This window comes from Salmo trutta, chromosome 20 (assembly GCF_901001165.1).
Source record: "Salmo trutta chromosome 20, fSalTru1.1, whole genome shotgun sequence".
Lineage (NCBI taxonomy): Eukaryota > Metazoa > Chordata > Actinopteri > Salmoniformes > Salmonidae > Salmo > Salmo trutta.
Genome location: NC_042976.1, coordinates 21,107,954 through 21,121,024, shown reverse-complemented (window position 1 = coordinate 21,121,024; position 13,071 = coordinate 21,107,954). Strand labels below are relative to the sequence as shown.

The 13,071-nt window shown below is 44.5% G+C and overlaps 1 protein-coding gene across 8 annotated transcripts in view; it reads right to left on the bottom strand.

Annotated features, from left to right (window-relative positions):
* The window catches only part of LOC115155666 (nck-associated protein 1), a 78,626-nt gene that overhangs the window by 17,716 nt on the left and 47,839 nt on the right, over window positions 1-13,071 (bottom strand). For all 8 annotated transcript variants that reach the window (XM_029702525.1, XM_029702522.1, XM_029702524.1 and 5 more), the window contains 4 exons: window positions 8,247-8,366; window positions 5,651-5,790; window positions 4,670-4,801; window positions 3,172-3,390 (listed from right to left, as the gene is read on the bottom strand). In XM_029702525.1, coding sequence (XP_029558385.1) covers window positions 3,172-3,390; window positions 4,670-4,801; window positions 5,651-5,790; window positions 8,247-8,366 — 611 coding nt within the window. The remainder of the gene's footprint in view (window positions 1-3,171; window positions 3,391-4,669; window positions 4,802-5,650; window positions 5,791-8,246; window positions 8,367-13,071) is intronic.

Sequence of the window (13,071 nt, the reverse complement as noted above, 5' to 3'; positions counted from 1 at the left end):
CACTGCCTTCCTGAAGACAAACAATGTATACGAAACGCTTCAGTCTGGTTTTAGACCCCATCATAGCACTGAAACTGCACTTGTGAAGGTGGTAAATTACCTTTTAATGGCGTCAGACCCGAGGCTCTGCATCTGTCCTCGTGCTCTTAGACCTTAGTGCTGCTTTTGATACCATCAATCTCAACATTCTTTTGGAGATATTGGAAACCCAAATTGGTCTACACGGACAAGTTCTGGCCTGGTTTAGATCTTATCTGTCGAAAATATATCAGTTTGTCTCTGTGGATGGTTAGTTCTCTGACAAATCAACTGTACATTTCGGTGTTCCTCAAGGCTCTGTTTTAGGACCACTATTGTTTTCACTATATATTTTACCTATAGGAGATGTCATTCGGAAACATAATGTTAACTTTCACTGCTATGCGGACGACAGACATCTGTACATTCCGATGAAACATGGTGAAACCCCAAAATTCCCCTCCCTGGAAGCCTGTGTTTCAGACATAAGGAAGTGGATGGCGGCAAATGTTCTACTTTTAAACTCGGACAAAACCGAGATGCTAGTTCTAGGTCCCAAGAAACAAAGAGATCTTCTGTTGAATCTGACAATTCATTGTGATGGGTGTACAGTCGTCTCTAAATAAAACTGTGAAGGACCTCGGCGTTACTCTGGACCCTGATCTCTTTTGACGAACATATCAAGTCTGTTTCAAGGACAGCTTTTTTCCATCTACGTAACATTGCAAAAATTAGAAACTTTCTGTCCAAAAATGATGCAGATAAATTAATCCATGCTTTTGTCACTTCTAGGTTAGACTACTGCAATGCTCTACTTCCAGGCTACCCAGATGAAGCAATAAATAAAACTTCAGTTAGTGCTAAATATGGCTGCTAGAATCTTAACTAGAACCAAAAAATTTGATCATATTACTCCAGTGCTAGCCTCTCTACACTGTCTTCCTGTTATTAAGGCAAGAGCTGATTTCAAGGTTTTACTGCTAACCTACAAAGAATTACATGGGCTTGCTCCTACATATCTTTCCGATTTGGTCCTGCCGTACATACCTACACGTATGCTACAGTCACAAGACGCAGGCCTCCTTATTGTCCCTAGAATTTCTAAGCAAACAACTGGAGGCAAGGCTTTCTCCTATAAAGCTCCATTTTTATGGAATGGTCTGCCTATCCATGTGAGAGACGCAGACTCGGTCTCGACCTTTAAGTCTTTATTGAAGAGTCATCTCTTCAGTAGGTCCTATGATTGAGTGTAGTCTGGCCCAGGAGTGTGAAGGTGAACGGAAAGGCACTGGAGCAATGAATCGCCCTTGCTGTCTATGCCTGGCCGGTTCCCCTCTCTCCACTGGGATTCTCTGCCTCAAACCCTATTACGGGGCTGAGTCACTGGCTTACTGGTGCTCTTCCATGCTATCCCTAGGAGGGGTGCGTCACTAGAGTGAGTTGAGTCACTGACGTGATCTTCCTGTCTGGGTTGGCCCCCCTTGGGTTATGCCGTGGGGGAGATCTTCGTGGGCTATACTCAGCATTCTCTCAGGATGGTAAGTTGGTGGTTGGAGGTATCCCTCTAGTGGTGTGGGGGCTGTGCTTTGGCAAAGTGGGTGGGCTTATATCCTGCCTGTTTGGCCCTGTCCGGGGGTATCGTCGGACGGGGCCACAGTGTCTCCCGACCCCTCCCGTCTCAGCCACCAGTATTTATGCTGCAACAGTTTTTGTGTCGGGGGCTAGGGTCAGTCTGTTATATTCTTGGAGTATTTCTCCTTTCTTATCCAGTGTCCTGTGTGAATTTAAGTATGCTCTCTCTAATTGTCTCTTTCTTTCTTTCTTTCTCTCTCTTGGAGGACCTGAGCCCTAGGACCATGCCTCAGGACTACCTGGCCTGATGACTCCTTGTTGTCCCCAGTCCACCTGGTCGTGCTTCTGCTCCAGTTTCAGCTGTTCCGCCTGCGGCTATGGAACCCTGACCTGTTCACCTGACGTGCTACCTGTCCCAGACATGCTGTTTTCAACTCTCTAGAGACAGCAGGAGCGGTAGAGATACTCTGAATGATCGGCTATGAAAAGCCAACTGACATTTACTCTTGAGGTGCTGACCTGTTGCACCGTCGACAACTACTGTGATTATTATTATTTGACCGTGCTGGTCATCTATGAACATTTGAACATCTTGGCCATGTTCTGTTATAATCTCCACCTGGCACAGCCAGAAGAGGACTGGCCACCCCTCATAGCCTGGTTCCTCTCTAGGTTTCTTCCTAGGTTCCTGCCTTTCTAGGGAGTTTTTCCTAGCCACCATGCTTCTACACCTGCATTGCTTTCTGTTTGGGGTTTTAGGTTGGGTTTCTGTACAGCACTTTGTGACATGAGCTGATGTAAGAAAGGCTTCATAAATAAATTTGATTGATTGATGGTTCACCGAGGATGTTAGCTCAAGCAGAAATCCCCATTCAAACTCAATCGCAGCGCACAGGACATTTATTTGCGTTTGTTTGAATCAAGGAATCAAATCTGTTATTCACAGACAGGCAGAAAGAGGACATTTATATTGTTTTGTGAATGTATTGCTTGTACCAGTTGGTGTAGAGGCTGGTGATGGTGGGTTTGGGTTAAGGGTGTTAGGAGGTTAGGGAGTTAAGGGGGTTAAAGAGTTAAGGGGGGTTAAAGAGTGAGGGGGGTTAAGGAGTTAGGGGGGTAAGGAGTTAGGGGGGTAAGGAGTTAGGGGGGTAAGGAGTTAGGGGGGTAAGGAGTTAGGGGGGTAAGGAGTTAGGGGGGTAAGGAGTTAGGGGGGTAAGGAGTTAGGGGGGTAAGGAGTTAGGGGGGTAAGGAGTTAGGGGGGTAAGGAGTTAGGGGGGTAAGGAGTTAGGGGGTAAGGAGTTAGGGGGTAAGGAGTTAGGGGGGTAAGGAGTTAGGGGGGTTAAGGAGTTAGGGGGTTAAGGAGTTAGGGGGTTAAGGAGTTAGGGGGTTAAGGAGTTAGGGGGTTAAGGAGTTAGGGGGTTAAGGAGTTAGGGGGTTAAGGAGTTAGGGGGTTAAGGAGTTAGGGGGTTAAGGAGTTAGGGGGTTAAGGAGTTAGGGGGTTAAGGAGTTAGGGGGTTAAGGAGTTAGGGGGTTAAGGAGTTAGGGGGTTAAGGAGTTAGGGGGTTAAGGTTAAGGGCTCACCAGTTGGTGTAGAGGCTGGTGATGGTTGGTTCTCCGTGACTGTCCAGATGTTGTGTCTGCTGCAGCAGCACGTTGTTGAACACCCTGGTGATATCTATCTGAACATAGTTCTCTATGCTCTGGAGCACAGTCATGTAGGCCCTGACACTGGTCAGCAGCTCAGATGGTTTGGCTATCTCCTGGGTCGCCTGGTTATACATGGTCATCCCCACGATAGACCTAGAGAAGGAACAAAACAGGATCAATCAGTCAATCAATCAAGCAAAGGCATGATGAACAATTCTTTATATTTCACTGACAGAGATGCAGAGAGGGAATTCATCATGTCCAGGAATTTGATATTTGTCTGGCAGATCCAACAGTTAAGATTGGAATAATAGGGATCAATCAATCAAATGTACTTATAAAGTCCTATTTACAACAGCAAATGATCCCTGTTACTGTTAGTTACATGGACTCCAGGGAGTTTGGGCGACTCTTCAACAACGTTCAACAATGGCTGTATTGTTTTCCCTAATGCCTAACCTTTCCGTATTTCTACATAGATAACTTGGTGTGGAGTGGGCAGATCTGATCCAACATGGCAGGGTTAAAAAACTATGGCACAACAAGTGGTAAAACACTTTTTCACACCCTGACCGAGCATTAGGAACATTTTGTAAATAACTAGCCACTTTTCCCTTCTGTCTGAAGTGTGCTGGGAACTGGGAACCTAAGAGCAGTAAAACTTTTATCCTGCGCTGATCTGGAGGAGCAGGGCGGAGTGGTAAGTGGCGGTAATGGGGTATGTGTGTGAGCTCTCTCCTCTCTGGGAAGCCTGGACAGTGGAGGGGTTCACGGCACTGTGGAGAGGGGCCAGCCAACGCACCCACGTGTGTCACACACACACACACACACACACACACACACACACACACACACACACACACACACACACACACACACACACACACACACACCAGCCAAAGCACCAACGTCACAACCTCAACTCCCACAGTGGAAAATACATGTTACTCTTCAGCACAATGTTAATTTCATTGGACCAGTCAGGCCCCATTCTGGATGCATGTCAAAAATCACTCTGACCCCAAAAAACGTTTGTCTGTTGGACCAATAAATCACAGATAAAATCATAAACCCCGGAGAGGTTTTTTGTTAAACTCTGTCTGGGGATTTTAATTAAAATGAACAAATGGATGACAATGTTCCTTGATTTATAACAATAAACTAAGCCTCCTTCCTTTTGCATGAGATAGTCAATGGATTGGTGTTTGGGGAGGAGAGACAGGTTTCATAACTGACCAGCTAACGTTACAACACAGTGGGAAGCAGTCAGACTACCTGTAGGAATTCACTCATAGCCTCCTGTGAGGATTGGTGTTTTAATAGGAGAGTGGATTCTCTAAGTTTGTGTGTATGTGTGTTCGTGCACATGTGCGATCATACATAAGCGTGTGTGAGCATGAATGTGTGTGTGCAAGCATTTGTGTGCACTCACTTGGTGAAGCGGATCTCGAGGTGTGAGGTGAGGTACTCCCTGGGAGTGAAGGTGTGTTCCCATATCACCATGTTGGGTACGTAGTTGATGGAGAAACACAGCTCGGATAGCGCTGTGTGAAGCTTATCCAGGCTAGGAACACAGACAGTTAGGCAGACATTAAAACCTCATTTTGTTCAGACTAAAGGGGAAATCTGTGACACATCGCTTTTTTAGCCCAGACCTGAATCTATATTATGCTTGCCCTGGTCATGGTCTGTTTCTATGCCGCTTACTGGAAGCTGAGAATTAAGAGTAGAGTAGTAGAGTTAGGACCAAATTCAAGTGGAATACCCAGAGCAGGGAGGGCAAGTGATGGCAGTAAATCTTTGAATGGTATTTTTAACACAGAGTAGACGATGAGGTTGCAAAACCATGTCTGCATCCCAAATGGCATCCTATTCCCTATGTAGTGCATTACTTTTGACCAGTGTCCACGGGGCTCTGGTCAAAAGTAGTGCACTTTGTAGAGAATAGGGTGCCATTTGGGACACACACAGACCATGACTTACAAAACCATCCAATAATAGTGCGCTGTTGAAAATATCTGAAAGTGGATAGGTGGTCATGGAGAGGGGGGAGGGGGACAGGTAGCCTAGTGGTTAAGAGCGCTGGGCCAGTAACAAAAGGTCGCTGGTTCAAATACCCGAGCAGACTTGGTGAAAAATCTGTCGATGTGCCCTTGAGCAAGTCACTTAACTGTAATTGCTCCTGTAAGTCACGCTGGAAAAAAGTGTCTGCTAAATGACAAAAATGTAAATGTCTCCATTTCATCTTTCCTCGATTCCTCGAAATTGGAGGAGAATATCCAAAGTTACCTTCCAGTGGATGTTCCCCTCCAACTTGTTTTGAGAAAGAGCAGAGAGGACGAATCGAGCATAGACACATTGGGAAAGAGTCCCTAACCTTACTTAGGGACCCTACAGAGTGTACACTACTTACTTGGTGACCAGCAGCCTGTTCTTCCTCATGCTCTCTACTCCAGGCTTCTCTCTCTCAGGTTCTCCTTTCTTCCCAGTCTGCTTCTTTGACTTCTTGTTCACCGCCTGACTGATGGTTTTGGCACAATGTTTTGGCAGCAGCTGCAACAGGAGCACAGCAGGGACAGGAAAACCCCTTTAACACCCACAGACCAATAAGGAATGAAGTGACAAATTATGTTTCCAAGGCACTTAGTTGGAACGTGCACAATGTAGGCTATATCGTGTTCTATTTACTAGGCTTGGGCAGCATACCGTATACCGGTATATACGGTATAGAAATTATTTCTTTGAAGTTTTTCAATAAATGTGAATATTTGTAGCTACTTAAGTTATTACCCGCAGTCAATTTGTGCAATACGTTAGGAGATAAAGCAGATTGCAGACTTCATTTTACCTGTCACATTATTTTAAATGATGAAGCTTACCATAGTTCCCCAGAACAGTTGAGCCAGTCGGGTGTTTGTTAGTAAATAGCACAACAGGAGACAGCAGGAGCTTGTGAACCCATAGTGTTCTATATCTATCAGTCTCTGCTGTGCGGCGCACATGAGCTGATGAACTTACACTTGGATACAATTCACTACTAAATGTTTGCCATCAGATATCTTAATGGCTTTCTGCCAGAAGTCAAAGAGATCTGGATGAGTTCTGTACAGCTGCCATTTTTCCCCTGTGCTTCCTATAGCGTTTTTCCCCCCTCCTCCGTTCTTCTCCCATCTGCTCCGTGTACACATGCCGCTCTTCTTTCAGTAAAGCATGCCTCACAACTTTCTCCATTTGCATAATTTCTCCCGTCCACTTTCACTTGTAAAATGTCCACACTCACTGAAAATGACATACAGTAATTACAGGCTATGCTTTTATAACTTTATGAGCTGGATTTGCCGGTCTTTGCAATTAGCTTATGTTTGGTTTCGCACGTTAGCATTTAGCTAACAGCGTCTATATGATTTTGCTATTAGTTTGTGCTAATTCTGTTAGCATTCTGGTAATAGAGGCCCAATGGGCTTTTCTTGCGTTTTTAGCGCACCCTTGTGTGTTATCCGGTAATACAGTAAATCCCAGGATGCGAGAAGGATGGTATAGCAATATGAAAATCTGGATACTGCACAAGCCTATTTATCTGTACATGACAGAAATAGAATTATGAAAAGTATCTGACTTAAGACCTACATTAAGTCATCAGTTGACAAACTTAAATGGCTAGTAAATAGGTCCAACATACTAACATACAATAGTTCCAACACACAGATAACAAGGCATGAACTCAATGTACCTTACGGGCCTGTTTTCCAGACTCAGATTAGGCCTAAATGACCAGGCTTAACCTGTGTCTGGGAGACCGGCCCTTCTCAGTAACTTTAACTAACAGCCTTCCCTGTAGCTCAGTTGGTAGAGCATGGTGTTTGCAACACCAGAGTTGTGGGTTCGATTCCCACGGGGGGCCAGCACAGGAAAAAAAAAAAAAAAATGTATGAAATTGTATGAAATGTATGCATTCACTACTGTAAATCGCTCTGGATAAGAGCGTCTGCTAAATGACTAAAATGTAATGTAAATGTTAATAAATGAGATGGCTCGGAATGACACGAGAGCAGACCCAGACCACTCCTACCAAACAGTCAAAAAAATGTCATGTTAAAATACATTAGACATTTCATAATGACAGAATGCATTTGAAACTTCACGCACAGTAAAACTTTTGTATGACTGTGTGTATGGCCTAATGAAATTATTTTATCGACTGGAGTGGGGAAAAAGGTGCTTGTACATTAATAAGCAAAGACAAAGACGGCCTCAACGATACGTAATAAAATAAAGACGGCCTCAACGATACGTAATAAAATAAAGACGGCCTCAACGATACGTAATAAAATAAAGACGGCCTCAACGATACGTTATAAAATAAAGACTGCATTAACGATACGTTATAAAATAAAGACTGCATTAACGATACGTTATAAAATAAAGACTGCATTAATGATACGTAATAAAATAAAGACGGCCTCAACGATACGTTATAAAATAAAGACGGCCTCAACGATACGTAATAAAATAAAGACAGCCTCAACGATTCGTAATAAAATAAAGACGGCCTCAACGATACGTAATAAAATAAAGACGGCCTCAACGATACGTAATAAAATAAAGACGGCACTTCAACAAGCCTATTTCACACCATAGCCTGCTGAATTTGCAAGACGACTCGTCTTTCATTTTGATTTTGGCACAAATTAAAATGTGGCACTGACTAGTCCATAGATTGATGTTTCAGCATTGTATCAATTAAGAGTTCAGCATTGTATCAATTAAGAGTTCAGCCTTCGACTAGCCACGTGCGACATGCACGAGCAGTTACAAGCCTGCTCGAGTTAGCGGCAGACGGACGAGCAATATCCACCATTGTAGTGTGGCTGAAGCCTGATCTGGAAAGTGAAGCTAACTGAAGCTGGCTAGCTTTAGAAAATCCTGAGTAGATCAAGCTTGTATCGTAATATAGCCCTCTGGTCGCTTAGTGTGGACTTCGATTGATCACAATAACAACAGAACCTCACCTGGTCGCTGAGCGTGCATTGCTCGGTGCAGATGTCTGTGATAAGGTTGCGGGCCTGTTTAGCCATCTCATCCAGAAACATGTTGCACAGGGACAAGCTACGGTCGCCTATGTGATGCCTCTGTAGGAAGGAGGGAAAAAGGGAAGAAAATGTTATCCAGGGTAAAGCAGTTTGCACTATAGGAGATTGGCTGGTAGATGGTTAGGTGAACGGCTGTTTGTTAGCCTGGTCCCAGATCTAACTCCTTCAGTATTTGTCAATGCCAAACAGATCTAGGACCAGACTAGCTGTTTGTGAATAGCAAAAAGTTCTAGGTAGGTAGAGAGGTCTGAGTGAACCTGTCATTCATAGGTAGCCAACCCTTAACAGTACACACTGACTGAACAGCACAAACTGCCACGCTCTAAAACTGGTCACACAGTCTCCACAAACAACTCTGGTCAAAGAGAATAGCTCACAGAATAGGGCTGCGGGCAGATGAGCGGAAACGGAGGAAAACTAAACTTCCGGAGGACCTATCATGCTTCCACTCCCTCCTCTCTACCTTCTCTTCCTCTGTGTCCGTGCTAAAGCTGCTTTCTATCACTCTAAATTTAAAGCTTCTGCCTTTAACCCCAGGAAACTGTTTTCCACCTTCTCTTCCCTCCTTAATCCTCCCCCTCCTCCTTCCTCACAGATTACTTTGCCAACCACTTTGAAAAGAAGGTCGACAATATCCACTCATCATTCACTCAGCCTACGGAGTCCACTGGTCCAACTCTCACAGAACTACCCGCCGCCTTGACCTCCTTCTCCCCTCTCTCTCCAGATTAAATCCTGCAACTAGTAATGTCCAACCGCCTGACAACCAGCTCGCTCGACCCCATCCCCTTCACCAGAACATCTCTGGAGACCTTCTCCCATTCCTCATCAAGATGGCCAATGTTACTCCCCTCCTCAAGAAACCAACTCGACCCCTCTGATGTCAAAAACTACAGACCAGTACCCCTTCTTTCCTCTCTTTCCAAAACCCTGAGCATGCTTTTGTGAGTGAAATGTTGTGTGTGTGTATCAAATCAGTGCTTAGAGCATTGGGCCAGTAACCAAAAGGTTGCTGGATCGAATCCCCGAGCTGACAAGGTAAAAATCTGCAGTTCTGCCCCTGAGCAAGGCAGTTAACCCACTGTTCCCTGGGCGCCGAAGACGTGGATGTCGATTATGGCAGCCCCCCGCACCTCTCTGATTCAGGGTGGTTGGGTTAAATGTGGAAGACATATTTCATTTGAATGCATTCAGTTGTACAACTGACTAGGTATCCCCCTTTCCCTTTCCCCAAATCAATGCTACTTTTATAATAACCAATTAGATAGGTTCATGCAGGTGACTGACTGATTGTGTATGGAGGAATCCTCACTATCACTGATAAGCAACTTGGCAGTACACCCAAAATATTGCTATGGGAACAACCGAAGTATCTCAGTTTCAAGGTCTCAACTTGGAGAGAGAAATCCTCGTGAGGTATTGGTCAGCCACATGTGCGAACCACCGGTAATGATTCATTAATTATGCTAAATCATGCAAATATAACTTGTCTGTGTACAGTATAGCTGTATATAAGACAACTGCTGGGACTGCCCCAAGGGAGCTTCTGATAGACCTGTACGGTGTGCAGAGTTCGTTGTAACCTGTTGTAAGCTTGCTGATAAAAGAGTGATTCATTTAAGCTGGACTTTAGGTGTCCCTGGTGTTGAATTTCCACCACACTTTCTATGACCAACTCTCTCGTTATCTCTCTCAGAACGATCTTCTTGACCCTAACCAGTCAGGCTTCAAGACGGCTCACTCAACCGAGACCTCTCTCCTCTGTGTCACGGACGCTCTCCGCTCTGCCACAGCTAACCCTCTCTCCTCATCCTCCTAGATATATATCCACTGCCTTCAACACTGTCAACCATCAGGTCGTCCTCTCCACCCTCTTAAGGCTGGGCGTTTCAGGCTCTGCACACTTTTGCATTGCGTCCTACCAGGCAGGTTGCTCATACCAGGTGACATGGAGAGGAGTCTGCATCATATGCTCTCAATACTGGTGTCCCGTGGCTCAGTTCTAGGCCCTCTCCTCTTTTGTCAATACACACAGTCACTCGGCTCCATCAAATCCTCACATGATCACTCCTATCATTGCTATGTGGATGACACTCCCAGGTGGCAACATGTCTGCCCATCACCTGAAGCTCAACCATCGACAAGACGGAGCTGCTCTTCCTCCCAGATAAGACCTGCCCGCTCAAAGACCTATCCATCACAGTGGGCAACTGTGTCCCCCTCCCAGAGTGCAAAGAACCTTGGCATGACCATGGGCAACACCCTGTCATTTTCTGCAAACATCAAAGCAGTGACTCGCTCCTGCAGGTTCATGCTCTAGTCGACAACATCCGTAGAGGTCCCCTGTTGCTCAGTTGGTAGAGCATGGCGCTTGCAATGCCAAGATAGTGGGTTCGATTCCCGGGACCACCCATACATAGAAAATGCATGCATGACTAAGTCGCTTTGGATAAAAGTCTCTGCTAAATGGCATATATTACACTGAGTGTACAAAACATTAAGAACACCTTCCTAATATTGAGTGGCACCCACTTTTTCCTTCAGGACAGCCTCAAATCGTCGGGACGTGGATTCTATTAGGTGTCGAAAGCATTCCACAGGCATGCTGGCCCATGTTGACTCCAAAGCTTCCCACAGTTGTGTCAAGTTGGCTGGATGTCCTTTGGGTGGTGAATCATGTTGAGCGTGAAAAACCCAGCAGCATTGCAGTTCTTGACACAAACCGGTGCGCCTGGCCCCAATTACCATACCCCATTCAAAAAGGCACTTAAATATTTTGTCTTGCCCATTCACCCTCAAATGGCACACATACACAATCCATGTCTCAATTGTCTCAAGGCTTAAAAATCCTTCTTTAACCTGTCTCCTCACCTTCATCTACACTTATTGAAGTGGATTTAACAAGTAACATCAATAAGGGATCATAGCTTTCACCTGGATTCACCTGGTCAGTCTGTCATGGAAAGAGCAGATGTTTCTAATGTTTTGTATACTCAGTTGATTATTATAATAGAGTACGACCCTTCCTCACACAGGAAGCAGCAAAGATCCTAATCCAGGCTCTGGTCATCTCCAGTCTAGACTACTGCAACTCTCTGTTGGCTGGGCTCCCTGCTTGTGCCACCAAACCCCTGCAACTTATCCAGAATGCCGCAGCCCACTTGGTGTTCAACTTTCCCAAGTTCTCCAATGTCACCCCGCTCCTCCACACACGCCACTGGCTTCCAGTAGAGGCTCCATGGTGCTTGCCTACAGAGCAGCAAGGGGAACTGACCCTCCCTATCTTCAGGCTATGCTGAACTGAAACCCTACACCCCAACCCGAGCACTCTGTTCTGCCACCTCTGGTCTCTTGGCCGTCCCACCCCTACAGGTCAGCTCAGTCCAGTGTTCACTTTGGATTTAGTCGAGTCTTAGTCATTTTAACCAAAATATAATTAAGTCTTAATCATTATTCAAATGACAAAAATGTGACTGAGTCTCGTTATTGTCAAAATGACAAAAGCAGCAGGCAATTTTAGTAAACTAAATGCCTTTTTATTTTAGTCACATCACATTTGTATTGTCTCAAACTATAGTAAACAGAATCACTGACTTCCATGTGCACAAACACACAGTACATAGCCTTGTCCTACCAACGTATTTTTCTGCATAACATCATATTCTCTTCCCAACAACAGAAATATGACAAACATATACAGTGCTGTGAAAAAGTATTTGCCTCCTTTCTGATTTTCTCTATTTTTGATATTGAACATTAACAGATCAACCAAAACCTAATATTAGATAAAGAGTTTAGAAATAAAAAAATATATAGTTATTTTATTTATTTAAAAAAGTTGTGCAACACCCAATTCCCCTGTGTGAAAAAGTAATTGCCCTCTTACACTCAATAACTGGATGTGCCACCTTTAGCTGCAATGACTGAAACCAAATGCTTCCTGTAGTTGTTGATCAGTCTCTCACGTCGCTGTGGAGAAATGTTGGCCTACTCTTGCTTTAACTCAGAACTGCTTTAACTCACTGACATTTGTGAGTTTTCAAGCATGAACTGCTCATTTCAAGTCCTGCCACAACATCTCAACTGGGATTAGGTTTGGACTTTGACTAGGCTATTCCAAAACTTCAAATGTGTTGCTTTTTAACCATATTCATGTAGACTTGTGTGTTTTAGAACATAGTCTTGCTGCATGACCCAGCTGCACTTCAGCTTCAGCTCACAGACGGATGACCTGACATTCTCCTGTAGAATTCTGATACAGAGCAGAATTCATGGTTCCTTCTATTAAGGCAAGTTGTCCAGGTCCTGAGGCAGCAAAGCATCCCAAACCATCACACTACCACCACCATGCTTCATCGTTGGTTGAAGATCTGATAACATTCGGTATCAAAAATAGAGAAAATCATAAAGAGGGCAAATACTTTTTCATGGCACTGGTATTAGAATATATAACAATTATCTGGCCATGTATAAATTACATTACATACAAAACAAACAGACACACTCAAGCACAGACAGAGAGACAGAGGAGAGAGAGAGGCAGGCACAATCACCAGATGGTGCAGTGAAGTATTGGCGAAGTAGTATGGGTTACACCTTCCTCACTCAGCTCCTCATTGACATTGTTATCATCATTTCACAGACGCCGCAGCCACATTGATGCCTAAAAGTATAACGGGAGCTAATGACTGTCTCAACCAATGATATAGTTGAGTCACTAAACTAAAAGTCTTGAGTCCCAGTG